This window comes from Hyperoodon ampullatus (genome assembly GCF_949752795.1).
Source record: "Hyperoodon ampullatus genome assembly, chromosome: 15".
NCBI classification, from domain to species: Eukaryota; Metazoa; Chordata; class Mammalia; order Artiodactyla; family Ziphiidae; genus Hyperoodon; species Hyperoodon ampullatus.
In genome coordinates this window covers 63,433,065-63,452,024 of record NC_136928.1, presented here as the reverse complement: position 1 = coordinate 63,452,024, position 18,960 = coordinate 63,433,065, and the positions used below count along the sequence as shown (strand labels likewise).

Here is an 18,960-nt window from a genome sequence, read left to right as displayed (position 1 = left end):
AATCTGTTTCCTCATCTGCAAAATGGGAATAACAACATCTACTTTGCAGAATTGCTACATTAGAGATAATAAAATAGTTCTGTGCCTGACACATAGTAGAACTGCAATAAATGATAGCTGTTATTATATTAATACCATAAAGGTTGATAGCATTGAAGGATTGTACACCCTCTGCAATGCTTATAACAGCACTCCAAAATTTACTGTGAAAATAAAAATTTATTGTGCATTAGAATCACTGGTGATGTTTGTTAAAAATTGAAAATGCCCAAATCCTACCCTCCAAGAGGTCCAGGAACAATGCTAGAAAAACTGGCTGAGTTTTTTTATATTCTACTTGACTCTGGTGTATTTTCACACTGTTGTAAAACTCTGCAGCATTCTAAGACACAAGGAATAAGTAATACATGAAAACAACTGAACCACGTATTTGTCATATAGAACAAACACTACTGTAAGATAATGATGTTTTAACAGTTTATTTTGAAGGTCATTTTAAAAACAAAGTTAAAGACAATCTGAGAAAAAATTGCACAGAATACACTCATTAAATAAGTATGTGATTAAATCAATAAGGGAGATATGTCTTCTTCTGCAACTCCAAAATAAGTTCTGCTGTCCTGATGATTCTTATACTTCCAAAATGGGGGGGAAAATCATGGCAATTAAAGTTGCCTCTTAATCATGTAAATCTACAGTGGAAACCAAATTTTTCTGTTCTTCCCAATAAGTCAGTTTCGATCTTCAAACTGTGCCTTGTTTTTTAAAAGATAGGATGCTAGAAATTCAATGGGATTTGGTGGTCTGTAAGGGAAAAGAAATCCAAAATTTAGAAATTTATATTTGAGACGTGTTAATTTAAATGTATTGTCCCATAATGAAAACATCTTTTTTTTTTTTTTGGCCACACGGTGCAGCATGTGGGATCTTAGTTCCCCCACCAGGGATCGAACCTGTGCCCCCTGCAGTGGAAGCACGGAGTCTGAACCACTGGACCACCAGGTAAGTCCCTTAAACATATTTTAAATTTAAGAGGTGGGAGAGAGGGGTTGCTGGAGGACGGTGGTACAAAATTCCAGGTCTAAGTACTAGGGGTATAAAGTACGACACGACCACTATAGCTGACACTGCTGTATGATATACAGGGAAGTTGTTAAAAGAGTAGATCCTAAGAGTTCTCATCACAAGAAGAAAAATTTTTTCTTTTTTTCCTTTTTATTGTATCTATATATGAGATCATGGATGTTAACTAAACCTGTATGGTAATCATTTCACAACATACGTAAATCAAACCATCATGCTGTATACCTTAAACTTATATAGTGACATATGTAAATTTTTTCTCAAAACTGGAAAAAAATTTTTAATAAAATAAAGAGGTGTTATTTCATATTTATCACTTTTACATATGTTATTTTTGCTGACAAAACAGGTCCAAAGATGAAAAGTTGGGGGAAACATCTATTTTAAACCCTACTATAAAAAGGCATATTAAAAAAAAAAAAGGCATATTTAGAATTGATTTACAATGATCTCAAAACATTCTCCTAGCACTTTAAACAGCCTTTTGAACTAACTAGACATAGACAATACTTGTTACATAATATTTACAGTTAATTTGATGAATTCTTTTGCTAGAATGCCTTACTTAAAAATTATATTTACTAATAGAATGTTACTGTAAAACTTCTTCAAATTCTTTTCTTCTAGTATTTAAAGTAATATTTAGAATTTCTGATATATTGGCCTTCTTTAGAGAAAGAACAAAAATGCATAAAAGATGTCCATATTTTAATTGTCAGTAGTAGAGCCAAGACATACCTTGCAGTCAAAAATAAATCCTATTTTATAAATATAACAATCCAAAACAAATACTTATTGTTTATTCATTTAATTTTTTAACTTAAAACTAATAAAAATAAATTACTTAAAAAATAAAACTAAGTAATACACCTATTCTAAATAACTCAGATATGTTCCATCAAGTTCCTTATCAAGTTATGTCAGTTTACTACAGTGTTCATTATTAGTCTTTGAGAAAAACATAATTTACACCCAACAAATGTTGACTAATGTAACTTACAACAAAATTTTCTTATTGGATTTACTTATACAAAAAGAATTTTTGTACAGAAAACATGTACAGAAAAGAGAAAAACTGTAATCGTGCTAACAAAGAAATGTAAATTAAAACAACTTGGCAAAAAAAAAGTTTACAACACGCATGCACTTGAGGCTATGATGACACCTGAAGAATTTTAAGTATAAACTTTTGGACAGAAATATGATATTATGTGTCAAACACTATAAAAATAGTCATGTCATTTGAAACAGCAAACCAATTCTTGGGTATTTATCATAAAGTAATTAAACAAAAGCAAAAGGGTATGAAAACACATAAACTACTTGGTGATCAATAATAACAAAGGAAATTGGTCCTAAATGGTCAACAACAAGAAAATGGCTTAGTTAACTGTGATATTATAATTTCATTTATAATCATGAAGGCTCTGTAAAGATATGGAAGAAGTATTATCTTATAATTTTAAGTAAAAAGGAGATATAAAATTACATGTATACCATGATTACAAATATGCATATGATCTAAGACTAGTAGAAAAATAAGTGTCTGAATTGAGATTATGGCTGACTTGTTTTTAAAAAAACTTTAGTTATCTATAAATTCCTTATATAGTAAAAAATAACTATACATAACTCATGATATTTCAACTAGGGAAGTTTTTATTTTGCTTTTTCTGGTGACTCCATTTGCAGACACTATTATCTTACCTTTCCTTTGCAAGCACAGCAAGTCCTTGTAATAAGATAGGCACAACTGTCTGATCCAGATAGGCACGAGTTGGCAAAGACTGGAGATCCACTTTCTGTTTTGATGACTTTTCTGCATTAATTTTCTCATTTTCTACTATCCTCTAGTGAATTCAAAAAACATGCATGAATATTAAAAAATAACTAGATTATTTTGAGTGCTAAACCAAAATTAATGGAAATATAAAACTAATAGAAAAGGTAAATCAATGACTAGAAAGCTGATTGAACTGCAAATCTTGCTGCCAAAATAAAATCAGACCCATTTCTAAATTTCATTCAAGCATTTTCTGAAGGCACCATAATATTTCATTCTTTTAATGTCATATCTCCAGATCCTGCACTTACTTTCTCTCTTTCTTTCTGCCTTTTTAGGAGTAAATACAAGTCCCTTTTCTTTTCTTCCTGAGAATACACCTTCTTACAATGTGCTTCAAAAAATCTGGACATGACACTAAGTAGCACAGAATCACAGTGAGAAAACTAGTCCTGTTTCAATTCTTTTATCACAGATAATATCAAGGACAATGTCTCAGTTTGGCACTAACATGTCTTTAACACTTCTGTAACACTTGGTAAACTGCCTTCTTAACAGAGAGCAGGCTTCAGGCTTAGAGACTTCAACTGGCAACAGAATCTAGCTAAAATTTATTACCACTGTTTTGTATTCACTGTTTTCATTTTTATGGTTACCCTCTATGGCAGTGAGAATGCTTGTCCATTTGTTTCTTTTCTAAACAAATGCATCTATGATTTTTAAAAAATGAGTAAATTTAAGAAAAAATATAAAGTAAAATTAGCCAAAAAATAGAAGAAATGACTAATATGGGAAAGATCATTAACGTGATATTTAAATGATGTTTAGGAAATGATGACTTATACTTCCTCCATCTAAGAACCCCCCAAAATCTGGGCCCTTCATATAAATTTACCTGACATCCAGAGCATCAAAAACTACTTTACTGGAAAACTTTGCCTTCTTCTGAAAATCTACCATTTCAGAAATTTAGAAATAAATGGCTATCTCAAAGACAAAACACTATTAAGAGCACTTTCATTTAAATGAACTTTGTTCCAATCATACTAGAACTGGATATAAATGAGTCAACAATTACAAACAAAAAAATTCTACACTTAATTTTTTTAAGAAAATTTTATTTTGTAAAAACTGAGAAAAAACTTTAAGCATATAACTACAACATACATATCATGCTTTCCAAAAACACTTGCCAGAACTATGTCAGGTAACTTGTCTAGTTTTGCTTGTGATTTTTCAATCTAATTTTTGGACTTAATAAAAATAATTACCTATACTTATTTAATGTATGAAACAGTTATTTCATTTGCCCATGAATTAAGAAACTTATAGTTCACCAGTAAATTTCAACAAATACCCATATATGATAAAAACTAGTCAGCTACATGACATCCCAATACCTTCATTAAGAAACAGCAATGGGGCTTCCCTGGTGGCGCAGTGGTTGAGAATCCGCCTACCAATGCAGGGGACACGGGTTCGAGCCCTGGTCTGGGAAGATCCCACATGCCACGGAGCAACTAGGCCCGTGAGCCACAACTACTGAGCCTGCGCGTCTGGAGCTTGTGTTCCACAAGAGAGGCCGCAATAGTGAGAGGCCCGCACACCGCGATGAAGAGTGGCCCCCGCTCGCCGCAACTAGAGAAAGCCCTCGCACAGAAACGAAGACCCAACACAGCCAAATAAATAAATAAATAAATTTTTTAAAAAAGAAACAGCAATGCCTAAGCAACTCTGATAGATCCTATAATAAGCTCCTTGACCAATCCTCTCATTTATTTCATTTAAACATTTACTGACTGTCCACTATGTGCCAATTGCTATTCTTACTTTTAGTAAAGTCAAAATCCTGAATTAATCTAAAAAATATACAGTTGATGCCTGAACAACATGACCCTCTGCCCAGCCAAAAATCCGCTTATAACTTACAGTTGGCCCTTTATATAGGCTGTTCCTCCATATCTGTGGTTCTGTATCTACAGTTCCATATCCGTAGATTCAAGCAAATGGGAATCGAGTAGTACTACAGTATTTACTACTGAAAAAAAATCCACTTTTAAGTGGACCCACGCAGTTCAAACCTGGGTTATTCTAGGGTCAAATGTATATCCAACCACATACACACACACACACACACACACACACACACACACACACACAGATTAAACTTTTAAGAGTGTAGAACAGTGATAACAAAAATGGGAAAAAATTAGGTGAATCCTATGATTGCCCCAGCTTACTGCATCCTGCCTAGAGAACTTATACAACAAAACCCAGGGAGAAGGACCCCAAGCAGAGCCCTGAAGTCTCCCTAAGTTGAGAAGACAGAGTTGAAAATTCAGGGAGACCAAGAGAACTAGAACTTGCAGAGCAGAGTACTGAAAAGGAAACTTTCACAGAGAGGAGAGAGTTGCATAGAAAGAGACTAAGAGATTGCCTTCCAGTTTTCAAGTGAGTATTTATCAGAGCATGAGTGTGAGGGAACTCTTCTTCCAAGTGGTTTTTTCTTCTGGCCTTGAGTAGTTCCCTCTTTTCATGTATGGTATAAGGACCTTATAACAGTATCCTTCCATTTCCTCTCTCCTGGCCTTTATACTATTGTTATCATATATTATATTTCTACATATGTTATAAACCCTGCAATTGATTATTTTTATTTTTCTTTAAAAAGTCAATTATCTTTATTTTATTTTATTAAATTTTTTATTGTTTACTTAACATTATAGTTACTTTGTTGCTCTAGAAAATTTAGTTTTTAAAACCATCAGATTACATACATAGTGATAATGAGACTACCTCCCCCAACAATCAACTGTATATTATGAGGCTTCTCTAACTTGGTAGATAACTATTACAAAATTACAAAAATAGCTGGTTACAGTTGAGCTATCAAGTAGGTATCACATTTCTGTAGATTGAAAAGTTGAATAAAAAGAAAACTGATGTTACTGATAAGTCGCTGAGTGTATTTGAGAAATCCAAGCTACATGCACACAGAAAAAAAACTGGTTACAAAAACCATTACGTTACTCTGTATTAACATTTTGCAATGTTTTACAAAATGTGTGAGGGAACTACTCAAGGCCAGAAGAAAAAACCACTTGGAAGAAGCAGGAGGCACAATCCCTGGAGCTCACACAGGCCAGTAGTTCATGTTCCTGTGACCCAGGACAGGAAAACCTCGTAACACGTGAAGCACTGGGTAGAATACAAAAGAGGAAGAAATAAGTCTAAACTAAAGGTTGGTCTGGTCCCACCTAAAAAAGCTTAAAGGCAAACCTCAAAAGATCAAATTGTTTCCAAGTAACTTAACCGAGTCCTAGAACAAAACCCAAGAGTATTTGAAGAAATACAGAAATAACCAGTACCCAACAAGGTAACATTCATAATGCCCAGCCTCCAATAAAAATTACCAGACAGGCAAAGAAGCAGAAAAAACTACCCATAATGAAGAGAAAAACTAATTCACAGAAACAGACACAGAAATGATACAGATAGCATAGGCAATGCCATTAAACCAGTTATTATAATATATTCCATATGTTCAAGAAGACAGGAAAGAATTAGTAAATTAAGCTAACAAAATACTTGAAAATATTTGAAGAAATAATGGCTGAATTTTTTTCAAATTTCATGAAAACTCTAAACCCAAAGATCCAAGAAACTCAATGAATCCTAAGCACAAGAAACATTTAAAAAAAAATTACGCCAAGACACATTATAATCAAGTTATTTAAAACCAGTAATAAAATCTTAAAAGCACAAAGAGAAGACATTAACTACAGAGGAGCAAAGATAGGAATGATAGCAGACTTTTCAGCAGAAACAATGTCAGCCAGAAGACAGTGGAGCAAATACTCAGCAAAAATACCTCAAAAGCAAAGGCAAAATAATTACCTTTTCAGACATTCAGAACCTTAAAGAATTCCTTCCCAGCCGACCTCCACTACAAGAAATGTTAAAGAAACCCCTTCAGGAGGATGGGAAATGATACCAGCTGGATCTACACAAAAGAATGGAGAACCCAGAAATAACAATTACACAGATAAACGTGAAGTACTCCTTTCTCGTACTGTTTAAATCTCTTTTAAAAAGATAATTGGACGGAAGTCAAGGGAGCACTTCCGGGTTCAGCAATAACCTGGAGCCGGCGGCGTAAGGTCGGCCGTCTTGGGCCTTGCTCCGCAACTCCGCCCTCACTCTGGTCTTTCTAGAAACCCAGCTGTACTCTTGGGTGTGCCGGACAGCCTCCCAGACGCGTGTGTAATAAGCCCCCCATGGTGGACACGGCCCCGAACGGCCCCGAAGAGGCGGGCGCAGTGCAATTCATCACGGCCAATAAACTGGACACGGCAAGGTGGCTTTCTCGCTTGTTCATAGTTTACTGCTCTTTGTTCTGCCTCTTCTTGGGTTGCATGAAGTAGCAAGCTTTTACCAACGTGCTTTGTTGGCAAATGCTCTGGCTAGTGCTCTGAGGCTGCACCAAAGCTTACTACACTTCCAGTTAAGCAGAGCATTCCTGGCCCAGGCTTTGTTAGAGGACAGCTGTCACTACCTGTTCTGTTCTCATCTTTCTCAATTCCTACCCAGTTACAATGAGTATTTCCCAGTCTTGTTATTTTCTTCGCTTCATACTGCCACATACACGAAAAATGTGCCTTGACGCAAAGGGTTCAAATAGTTTACCTCTGCTGAGACCTCTCGGATAAATTCAGCGCTAATCAACAGAATATTCTGAAATTCATTGCTTGTCATGAAATATTCTTGACGCCTGCTACAGTTTTAATGCTTTTTAGGGGTCAAGAAAGTTTGCTCCAGGCTTTTATATACCATAGATTCCTTACTGTTCGATACTCCTCTAGAAGAAATCCATATTATTGGACCTTGTTTAATGAACGGAGGATTGTTGTTGAACATCTAATAATGAAACCTGCTTGCCCACTGTTTGTGAGAAGACTTCGTCTCCAGAGCATTGTCTTTATAAGCAGACTGGCACCAACAGTTGCATAGTTTAACATCCAGCTAAGTTATGTGTAATATAAATAAGCACTGTTAGCTGCTGGTACTTCTGCTAGGGATGGTTAATTCCAGGTGTAAAACTGACCTCACTGCAATTTACATAATTTACATAAATGCATCTCAAAAGAAAAATAATCATTTCCTGGCATGTTAAATCAAGCCTTTTAAACACTTTCTGAGAAACTTTATTGTAATGTGTTGTTAATAGTTAAGGAAATTTAAATCTTGTGATAAATGCACCAAAAATTCTTTACACGCTGCTGTGCCTTTATCATGAAGTACCTTTATTTCTCTTGTAAAAATAGCTCTAAAATTCGTTTTCATCTAATTAGTAACCTGAATTTATATCTGGCATGAGTTCATTATGGTAATATTAACATGTAAATTCAGTATATTTTGAGACAGTATTCTTTTGCCATTCAGTAATTTTGGTTGATTATTTTAACAAAAACACGTCCCACTATTTAATTTCAAATTGTTTTTAAATTGATTTTGTGCTGCTTTGTTAGGACAGATTTATTTTGGATGTACCATTATAATAGGAATTCTATACGTATCTTATGCTATGATCTTCCAAAATTTTGTTTTCATAATTACTTCTGTGGCTTTGAATATTTTTTTTAAAAGGCCCACTGTAAGATTGTTAGCCAATTGGGTTAAATACTTGCGGTCACCTAAGCGTTTTACATAAAAGAGCAGTAGTCAGACAGTTTTCCTTTCAGAGACCCATTGAGTAACATTTCTCAAATAGGAAATCCTTCTTCTAGAAATGTGCACATATAGGTTTTAGTATTATTGTAGTTTACACAATTACTTAGATCAGATTCTTGACTGCCAGTTTTCTCGGTTTCTTAGGCTTGAATTTTCATAGACAATTGCAGCAGTTCAGATGCTTTCTGAAAGGAATGTAACTGAAGACTGAGCATGTGACTAAACTTGGTATCTGTTCTGAAATACTGAAGACTATACATACTTACCCATCAAATCTGATTTAAAAGATTAAACAGAAAGGTTTATATAGATAAGGTTATTGATTAGGAATGGGGCCAGAGGAGGAGTTGTGGGGGAAATAGTGTGCATTTCAATGTTGTAATGCATAGATAAATTTGGGAGAACTGGATGTGTTATGCAACTGTGATTTGAGTTGTATAATATGTTAAATACGTTTATTGAGCTTCCATCAACTCCTTTATAAAATTCATTCTGATCCTTATTATTGTTGCATGATTGGAAATGTTTAAAACATTGCAAAATGTTAATACAGAGTAACGTAATGGTTTTTGTAACCAGTTTTTTTTCTGTGTGCATGTAGCTTGGATTTCTCAAATACACTCAGCGACTTATCAGTAACATCAGTTTTCTTTTTATTCAACTTTTCAATCTACAGAAATGTGATACCTACTTGATAGCTCAACTGTAACCAGCTATTTTTGTAATTTTGTAATAGTTATCTACCAAGTTAGAGAAGCCTCATAATATACAGTTGATTGTTGGGGGAGGTAGTCTCATTATCACTATGTATGTAATCTGATGGTTTTAAAAACTAAATTTTCTAGAGCAACAAAGTAACTATAATGTTAAGTAAACAATAAAAAATTTAATAAAATAAAATAAAGATAATTGACTTTTTAAAGAAAAATAAAAATAATCAATTGCAGGGTTTATAACATATGTAGAAATATAATATATGATAACAATAGTATAAAGGCCAGGAGAGAGGAAATGGAAGGATACTGTTATAAGGTCCTTATACCATACATGAAAAGATATGATACCACTTGAAGGTAAATTGTGGGAAGTTAAACTTCTGTACGATAAGTCCTAAAGCAACCACCTAAAAAAACTGTAAGTCAATAATGGAAATAAAATGGAATTCTAAGACAAAAAGCAGCAGCAGCAGCAGCTGTAGAGTAGTGGTTTCCAGACTCTGAGATATCACAAACAAGTAAATTAAAAATAAAATAATACAATGAATGAAGGGACTAACATAGGGTTGTTAACTCTATTTTACCAAGTAAAAACTTACAAACAAACAAGCATAATTATTATTTTACTATCACCATAACTCATAAAAGAAAGGGCATTTTAAAATTATGGAAGCAAGAAAACCAATCACCAAATAATGTATCATCAGTACTCACTCCACTCTCCTTATTTTTTTTCTCACTTTACCATGGAAATTGGTCTGAGGGTTTGAAAAAAAAGCATTTGGTATCACTGCTCTACTGTATTATGGCTCTGCCTCCATACACAAGCACCATCAAGAAAAGACTGCTGATGCCTAAAAACAAATCTCTTAAATGATAAGTGGCATAGAGTATCTTCACCTGATTCAGCATAGCAGTTCAATTAGAAACTGCATTATGAAAAGACTCAGATTTTCTTAACCCTGATACCAAACCAACAAACATTCCTAGCAATTTTATAGGCACAGAGTAGTCACTCCACATGCCAGGGAACTCTAGCAGTTGGTCAAGATCAGCAATACAATTTAATTCCACTCAAAAATGTCAGCCTGCTTAGGTTTAACACACAGCTCTCCACTTACTTCCTGGTGACCTTAGACAAGTTACTCAAATTCTCTGAGCCTTGCAAGACTGAAAATACATGGAAGTTACTTAGGAGTGTGCCTGGCACACAGTAAAAGGACTAATGTTAGCAGCTATTACTATTATTCTCTGCTTGGAAATGCTCCTGCCCTCATTTATCCAAACTTAATTATTGATGATGTCTCCGCACCCCTCGTAAAACACCCACATCTCTTCCAGGAACTCTCTGTTTTCCTAACCAATCCCACCTAGCTCTGCTTAATTCAACTGTTCCAGCATTTATTCATTCATTTACAAAGTAACTTCTTCTTTTAGACAGCAACTTCTTAGTACCTGTATGAAAAAGCTCTATAAAAGTATACCTTCTTTTGTACATTTTTCACATGTACTCTCTGAATTCAGACTCAACTATGTAAGGCAAAAACAGTGTCTACTACCTGTTATAGCTTCCAACGGCACCTACTACTGAACTCTGCAAAGATATCAACATTTACTAAATGTTGACTTCACCAGCACACTATTCTGCTACAAATACAATGGGCTTCTTAATTGTGATGTGCAGTTTTTCCAATGCAGTATCCCAACAGAGCATTAGTAGCCACCAAGCAAAAGGATTCTGAGTCTCCATCAGTAATGTATGTTTCTCTATATCATTTTCAAAATTCAACCTCTCGACTAAGCTGATGTGTACGTCTGCATACCACGAAGTATTAGTACCGCTAATAAAACAAGTTGCCCATAATTTGATACTATTTCGTTCGTGACGATAAAGTTTTCCCTTGTGCAAAGCAACCTAGTAAAAATGAAACCCAAGTTTTCTCCAGTTCATAAGAGACGCAAAGATACGGCACAGGAACTGGGCAAGTTACCTCGACGTTGTCTGTGAGGCCGTACTCAGAGTGGGGATTTTCTGCAACCTAGAAAACAAAACACCGGTCACAGAAACATCAGCCACTCTTCCTTGCTTCACACCGCCACCCTGAATCCAGGGCCTTCTGGTACCTGCGTCTGTCCCTCCAGCATCTGCTCTGGTTCCATGGTGGACCCTGCAAGTCACAGTCCCCGGATACCAGTCTTGGAAAACAAGAAAAACCGTGAGTTACCCGGGAGATTTCAAGACGAAGACACCAGGATGGAGTCCAGCCCAGCCGCGACCCCGCCCCTCACCCCCACCTGGGCGCGGAGCACCCCGAGCAGTAGAGGAACAGGGTGGGACAGTCCACGACCGGGCGCCCGCATCAGGTCCGGAAGCTCCGCCGTACTCCCAAGAACCTAGAAGAGGCAGAGAAAAGGGGAAAGGGAGCTGATTACCCGCGCCCAAGCCGTTCGTTCCTAAGAGCCCTGCACCGCGCCACCAACTCCCAGCACAAACTGCTTCCGCCGTAAGTGACGGATGTCGCACGACTTCCGCGCCTGCGCAGAACTGCCAGCGGGGGCCGGGCTGGGAGGGATCCAGGCCCTGATTCTACAATACTCTTTGCGGTAAGCAGTGACCTGGGCAAGTTGTGGCCTCGGGGTCTGCCAAAGACTAGTTCCTCGACCTGCCTACCCAGAGCAGGCGCCACCCCAGCTGCAGACCCAGTGACTAGGCCAGCCGGCAGAGGTTCGGCCTGGCCAGCCCTCCGTGCTGCCTGAAATCTGCCGAAGCTCTTCTTCGCGGAACCGAAACCACTTGCTGGGTAGTTCTTACTAGAAAATCACAGACCCAAACTCAACTGTCTACGAAAGAATGTCAGTGTTTTACTCTAAAGCCAAAGTGGGGAAGAAGAAATGTTTTAGGGTTTCGTAGTAAGCTTTTATTCAAGCCCTTAAATATGTGAACATGCCACGTTAGTGCTACCTTACCTTTGTATCAAGATTAGCAATATGCAACTGGCTTTCCAAACCGTGATACTATTGTATTTGTAAAAATACAATAGTATTTTTACTATTTTGTATTTTTACTATTGTAAAAATACAAAAGACAATTTGCCTCCTACACACATTTGTAAATTCCAAACAGGATCTAGTAAATCGGATTGTTGTTGTAATTACAATAAATTCCTTTTATTTTAATGTAAATATAAGTGATACACTCATTAAAGTGCCTGCCTTTGATTCAATAATTCCATTTGTAGTTGCACTTTGTAATATGAAAATATTTTAACTTCATATAAAATATTTGGAGACTAAATTATGGCATATCAATACACTAGAATAAAGCCATAACTCTAAAAATGCAGAAATATTTGTGATCATAACATTAACGTGTTTGTTTTTTAAGGCTGCGCTGTGCGGCATGCGGAATCTTAGTTCCCCAACCAGGGATCAAACTTGTGTCCCCTGTGTTGGGAGTGTGGAGTCTTAACCACTGGACCGCCAGGGAAGTCCCAAGGGTTTTTTTTAAGGTAGAATACAACGTCATTTTACTACTCCGTTAAAACTGCATGGCTAAAAATCTAAAGTAAATAAAATTTGTTTAGGAGCCAGACTTGTGGATACATTTTTAAAGTTTTATTTTATAATGTAGACTTGATTGGGACTTCCCTGGTGGAGTGGCACAGTGGTTAAGAATCCGCCTGCCAATGCAGGGGACACGGGTTCCATCCCTAGTCCGGAAAGATCCCACGTGCCACGGAACAACTAAGCCTGAAAGCCACAACTACTGAGCCTGCATGCTGCAACTACTGGAGCCTGCACACCTAGAGCCCATGTTCCAAAACAAGAGAAGCCACCGCAATGAGAAGCCCGCGCACCACAACAAAGAGTAGCCCCCACTCGCCACAACTAGAGAAAGCCCACACGCAGCAGTGAAGACCCAACACAGACAAAACTTAAAAAAAAAAAAATCAGCTTATATAATGTATGCTTGATTAGCATTGTGATTGGTGACAGCTTTTTCATGTAAAACTGTTGCAAAGATGTGGATGCGTATGTACAGGATATAGATTTTTTCATGCAGAATTGATGCAAAGTTGTGGATGCTTATGTACAGGATATAGAAACTGATTAGTACATATATTGATTCAAATTAAGATTAAATGCTGGGGCTTCCCTGGTGGCGCAGTGGTTGAGAGTCCGCCTGGCGATGCAGGGGACACGGGTTCGTGCCCCGGTCCTGGAAAATCCCACATGCTGCGGAGCAGCTGGGCCCGTGAGCCATGGCCTCTGAGCCTGCGCGTCCATGAGCCTGTGCTCCGCAACAGAAGAGGCCACAACAGTGAGAGGCCCGCGTACCGCAAAAAAAAAAAAAAAAAAAAGATTAAATGCTTTTCAGGAATGGAAAATAACAGAAAGTAAAACCAGAGAATGATTGGGAAAACTTAAGAGGAGTTATGTGGATCGTTATTATAAATCCATACATTTCCCAATACATAGTAGGCACACCATAAAAACTTCCAAATTAAAAAAAATAAAAATAAAAAAACAAAACAAAAACAAAAAGTCTTCCAGAAAGTAACTGAGAGCTGCTAATTTACATTTTCTAAGTACTGACAGTATTAGTAAAGTAGGAAGCTAGACTGTGAGCTCCTTCAGGACAGAGAACTTGTTTTATATATCTTTATGCTTCCCATGGTGCCTGGTACATCATAGGTACACAACATATATTGAGTTGATTCACAGTTAAAACTGGATTTTAATTAAGACACTGATACTACTGAAGAAAAAGGACAGAATGTAAAAATGATTACTGAAGGAAACAGCACAGAATAATTAACTATTGGCCAGGTTTCTCTCCATCAAAAAAAAAAGTTATCAGTGTGGTTTACAAAAAAGCTTCGCTAAAGTTTTTACATTTATAACATTAATTGAAAGATTCAGGGAAAAAGCCATAGCAGCAGAGAACTGAGCGAAAATAAATAAATAAATAAATATAAGTAAATAACAGCTAGAAATGATAGAAACAAAGTAGCAAGAAAGTTACAGGAAGTATAAAATTAATTCAAAATACTGTAGAATGTTGTTTTGATATGAAATTAAAAATTCTAAAGAGTATGGCATAGAAAACAAACTTACGGTTACCAAAAGGGAAAGGGGGAGAGATAAATTAGGAGTTTGAGATTAATATATACACACTACTATATGTAAAATAGGTAACCAACAAGGACCTACTGTACAGCACAGGGAACTTACTCAATATTTTATAATAACCTGTAACAGAACAGAATCTGAAAAAAAAAATATATATATATATACATAGGTATATACATATATCTGAATCACTTTGCTGTACACCTGAAACTAACACAACATTGTAAATCAACTATACTTCAATAAAAAAATTAAAATAAAAAGATGGCCCTGAAAACCATCATTATGACAGAAATTTGCAATATTGTGTACTATTTCTTTGTTGTTGTTAGTTTCTGTTTTATGTCTTGTGTACTGTCTAGAATGGGATAAATTAAAAGAATGAGAATAACATTTAGCTCTTATTTGGACTTGTAGTACCAAACTTTGTTCAGTACTCCTCTCATCTACTCCCACTATGTCTATTTATTATGGTACTTACCTCATCCTGCCTCATATTTTGTTTACAGTTAAACACAATTAGATTTTTTAGTTCTTCAAAGGCAAAGATCTTATTATATTCATCTTTTCATTTTTTGTTTCTTATATTTGATAAATATTTTTTCAAAAGAAGTGAATTTATAGGGAAAGCAAGCAGTTGCACCAAAATACTAGTCTCTAGACTTCCTTTCTTGGGGTTTTGGGGAGATAGTAGTTATAGATTCTAGAACTAGAATTCTAGAATCTAGAATAATTTTGCTACTGTTCTTGACCCCCTTTTTACAGACATGATGCAAATTCTGTTAATAAAATATTAACCTATTTAGACAGGCAATACCTATTTAGGAATAATACAATATGTGTAGTAGAGAAAGAATTGATTTGGGATTAGTTAAGTATTAAAACCTGGTTCCTTCATTTGTTTGCCATGTGGAATTAAGCAAATAGTTTAACACTTCTGAGCTTCATGTTTTTTCACATATATAATTAGCATAACAATTCTTCACAGAGAGAATCAAATGAGATTAGATAGATGAAACTGCTTTGTAAACAAAAGTTATATAAATCTAAGTGAAACCTAAGTACTTCATTATTGTGATATTGTTCTACCTATTATTGTTGTTGTTTCTAATCTGTTTTTTTCTTTTAAATAATTTGTGGGAGAGAAAGTGCTCAGAGAAGTAAAGAACATGATCCAGCACACACACACACACACACACACACACAAATGTGTTTGCAGAGAAATACATAGAATTTATTGAGTGTAAATGGACCCTCTGAATTCAGTTCGTGTGGAGGGACACCAACCACATTTCAAGAAGACCTAAAGGGCTTCCCTGGTGGCTCAGTGGTTGAGAGTCCGCCTGCCAATGCAGGGGACACAGGTTCGTGACCCGGTCCGGGAAGATCCCACATGCTGCGGAGCGGCTGGGCCGTGAGCCATGGCTGCAGCGCTTGCGCGTCCGGAGCCTGTGCTCCGCGATGGGAGAGGCCACAACAGTGAGAGGCCCGCGTACAGAAAAAAAAGAAAAAGAAAAGAAAAAGACCAGGGACTTCCCTGGTGGTCCAGTGGTTAAGACTCTGTGCTTCCACTGCTGGGGGCATGGGTTCGATCCCTGGTTAGGGAACTAAGATCCCGAGTGGCATGGCCCCCCCAAAAAAAGACCAAAAATATTTGGGTAAATTTTTTTAATTGCAAAATATGTTACCTTATTATTTGTAACACAGGCAATAATGGGGAAGAATATTTATATGAGTAATGAGTCTAATTGGTTGTGTGACAGCATTAAAAGAAAAATCTTCCAGTTTATTCTTCCCTTTACCCATGTATTTATGAGGCATATGCAGAAAAGAGTTAACATAGCAGGCCTGAGACTGCTGGCCTTAGGAAGTCCTGCTTGCAAGATTGGCTGGTATCTCGGAATTTGAGTGATAAACAGTTCCCTACACTGATATAAAACTTTCCCTAAATGATGAGAGTGACTCACTGGGCCTAAAATGTTTGTGCAAAAAATATGGTTTATGTTAAGCACGTGCTTTCCTTCTAGGAGTCTGGACTTTTAGTATGTATTAGGCAGAGAGTACCTACATGATCAGCAGGACTGAATTTCTTATGAGTGTCCCTGGTAGACAACATTTCACACATGTTGTCAGACCTCAGTGCTGGAAGAATTGTGTCCTGTGTGACTCCACTGAGAGAAAACTCTTGGAAGTTGATGCCGGGTTTCATTCAGACTTTGCTCCATGTGCCTTTTCCCTTTGCTGATTTTGCTTTGTATCCTTTTGCTGTCATAAATCATAGCTGTGAGTATGACTATATGCTGAGTCCTGTGAGTCCTAGCAAATCACCAAATCTCGGGGTTAACGTGGGGATCTTAAACTCTTGGAGAGCTTAAGGTAAATATAAATTACAGTGCCTGCCCTCATAAATTTGTATTCTAGTTCAGCTCGATCAGACATACATATGTCATACATTTAAATGACAAAAAAGATAACTGATTAAAGGTTAAGATGAATGATATAGAGCACAAATTCTGAAGGAGTTCAGATGAGGTTGAGATAAATGTAAGCAGGTATCCTTGGAGCAGTTTGGAACAAAGAATAATTATTTAAGCAAAGCAGGGAGGGATGGGGTGGAGGGGACATAATACAGACTGAAACACTAACAAAGAAATTAAATGGAGGAATTCATTTAATATCCAGTATTAACTGACTCCGCTTACGCTTCCATAGCCTCACAGCTTTAAAAATTGAGCTGAGCAAATTAGGTAACAATTTATACTGTTACACCTAATACTATTTCAAAAACATGAGTTCATTCACACTTTCACTAGTAACAGATACTCTGTAAACTAGAGAATCTCAAACTGGTGCCTCCATTTTGTTTTGGTTTGTTTGTTTTAAAATTTTGAGCCAGAATCTCCTCAGCAATAAATTTCACATAAAAATTCAGAATTCTGGTTTCTCTTGATATGTTTTAAACTTTGGCAACAGAGGCCACACACTTCTGAAAGGCAAAAATGAGCGGGAGCTGAGTAACAGCTGTCCCATTTAATAAGGGAAGGCTACTCTCCAATTTCTCAAAATCTTTATTATTCACATCATATACACATTTTTGAATTCCACACCCACACATGGAACTCATATATGTTATATGTCTGACCACTGTGTCTCGTTGTTATTTGATTTTTTTAGCCATTGTATTAGACTGTAAACTTGCTCTTATTCCCTACTATATCCTGGCAACTTACTCGTCAGCTGGCACGTTGTCTGTGCTTACTATCTATTTGTTGAACAAATGAATGATTAATATATGTCACAATGTGAACTCAATATGGGGAAATGATTAATTGTCCGCAACGATGCTTTTGCTTATTAACACAGCTATAGGATAATAATCCCCTAATTGTTACTCTACTCTTCCCATTCCCTACCTCCAACCATGCCTTCTGTTTCTCTCTTTTAAGTTTTCTGCCTTTTTCAAAATCAGTCATCTCTTCTCTTGGTTCTAGGTGCTCCACTTTATTTTCCTTTTTTTTTTTTAATTGAAAAGAAGTCCTTAAAAAGTGTCATTGGTCCCTACTTCAAATAATTCAGCATCTCTCAATCTGAAGGTTTGAGGAGCTCCTTAGAAGAGAAGGAGAGCTAAAATATCCAAAAAAACTATTTAGTGGTAGTCACTTTCTAAATATATTAATGGGTTAAAGTGATAAAGTGACCAAATGTCCTGGATTAGTTAGCTCAGTACTCAGCTCCTCCTTTTTGTCCTGGTGAAACTGGCCCAGATTCCCTTCAAGATTAAGTGTCCTGCAAGTTCTTGCCATCTGAAAGCTGGGAGGCTGTCACACTGTAGGTTAAATGGCTGAGAAGGTTAGGATCTTCAGTCCAGGGAGATTATAAAGCCAGTGTAATATCCAGGCACTATTTTTCCTGAGACAAATTTTAAAAGATGTTAATTCAGAAAATGGATTTGACTGGGATATAATTCCAAGGGGCAGAAGATGTGGACTGAGATTATTAAAAATTGAGATCCTAGTAGAGTCTGAATTCTGGAATGACATTGTACATGTAAGAGATAAAAACAAATAAAATTATTGAGCCCTCTTACATTGCAGGTATTATGCAGGAGTTTTTAGGTGTATTCTTTCATTTTGTAATTTAATTCTTATTCCACCCATTTTACAGATGAGTTAATTAAAGAACTTTCTCCATAACACACAACTAATAAGTGGCAGAACCAAAATACCAACCCCAGTCTTTCTCACTCTCAAGCCCATATTTTTACCAAACAAAAAAATGACAAAGGTACAGAAAAGCAGTCAATATTAAGAACAACTGGATAGCAGGGACTTCGCAAGTGAGAGGCCAGGGGCCAGAAACTCAATACCTGGATGCTCAGGAATGAAAGATCACTCTTGTTCCAGGGGCTAATGATACATTTATTTCACGACTAATAAAATATAAACAGTCTATGTAAAAATGTTTTTCTTTGGAAGCCCAGATTTTAACCTTAAAACCCTAAAGTAGTGTGTGTCA

At 36.4% G+C, this 18,960-nt stretch overlaps 1 protein-coding gene and 1 pseudogene across 3 annotated transcripts; one reads left to right on the top strand and one right to left on the bottom strand.

Moving 5' to 3' along the window:
- Positions 1-463: 463 nt before the first annotated feature.
- On the bottom strand, positions 464-11,810 carry DPY30 (dpy-30 histone methyltransferase complex regulatory subunit). Of its 2 annotated transcripts, none has more exons than XM_079721411.1 (5): positions 11,746-11,810; positions 11,437-11,508; positions 11,304-11,351; positions 2,791-2,933; positions 464-804 (listed from the first exon to the last, which is right to left on the bottom strand). In XM_079721411.1, the coding sequence occupies exons 2-5, from the start codon at positions 11,470-11,472 to the stop codon at positions 732-734; spliced, it is 300 nt and encodes a 99-aa protein (XP_079577537.1). In that variant the 5' UTR covers positions 11,473-11,508; positions 11,746-11,810; the 3' UTR covers positions 464-731. The 2 variants fall into 2 exon arrangements, with proteins under 2 accessions (XP_079577537.1, XP_079577536.1); XM_079721410.1 differs by having other exon boundaries at positions 11,608-11,777.
- On the top strand, positions 7,144-7,876 carry LOC307064628 (transmembrane protein 33-like; annotated as a pseudogene). The gene has a single exon. The product of its transcript is annotated as a transmembrane protein 33-like (transcript).
- Positions 11,811-18,960: the final 7,150 nt, after the last annotated feature.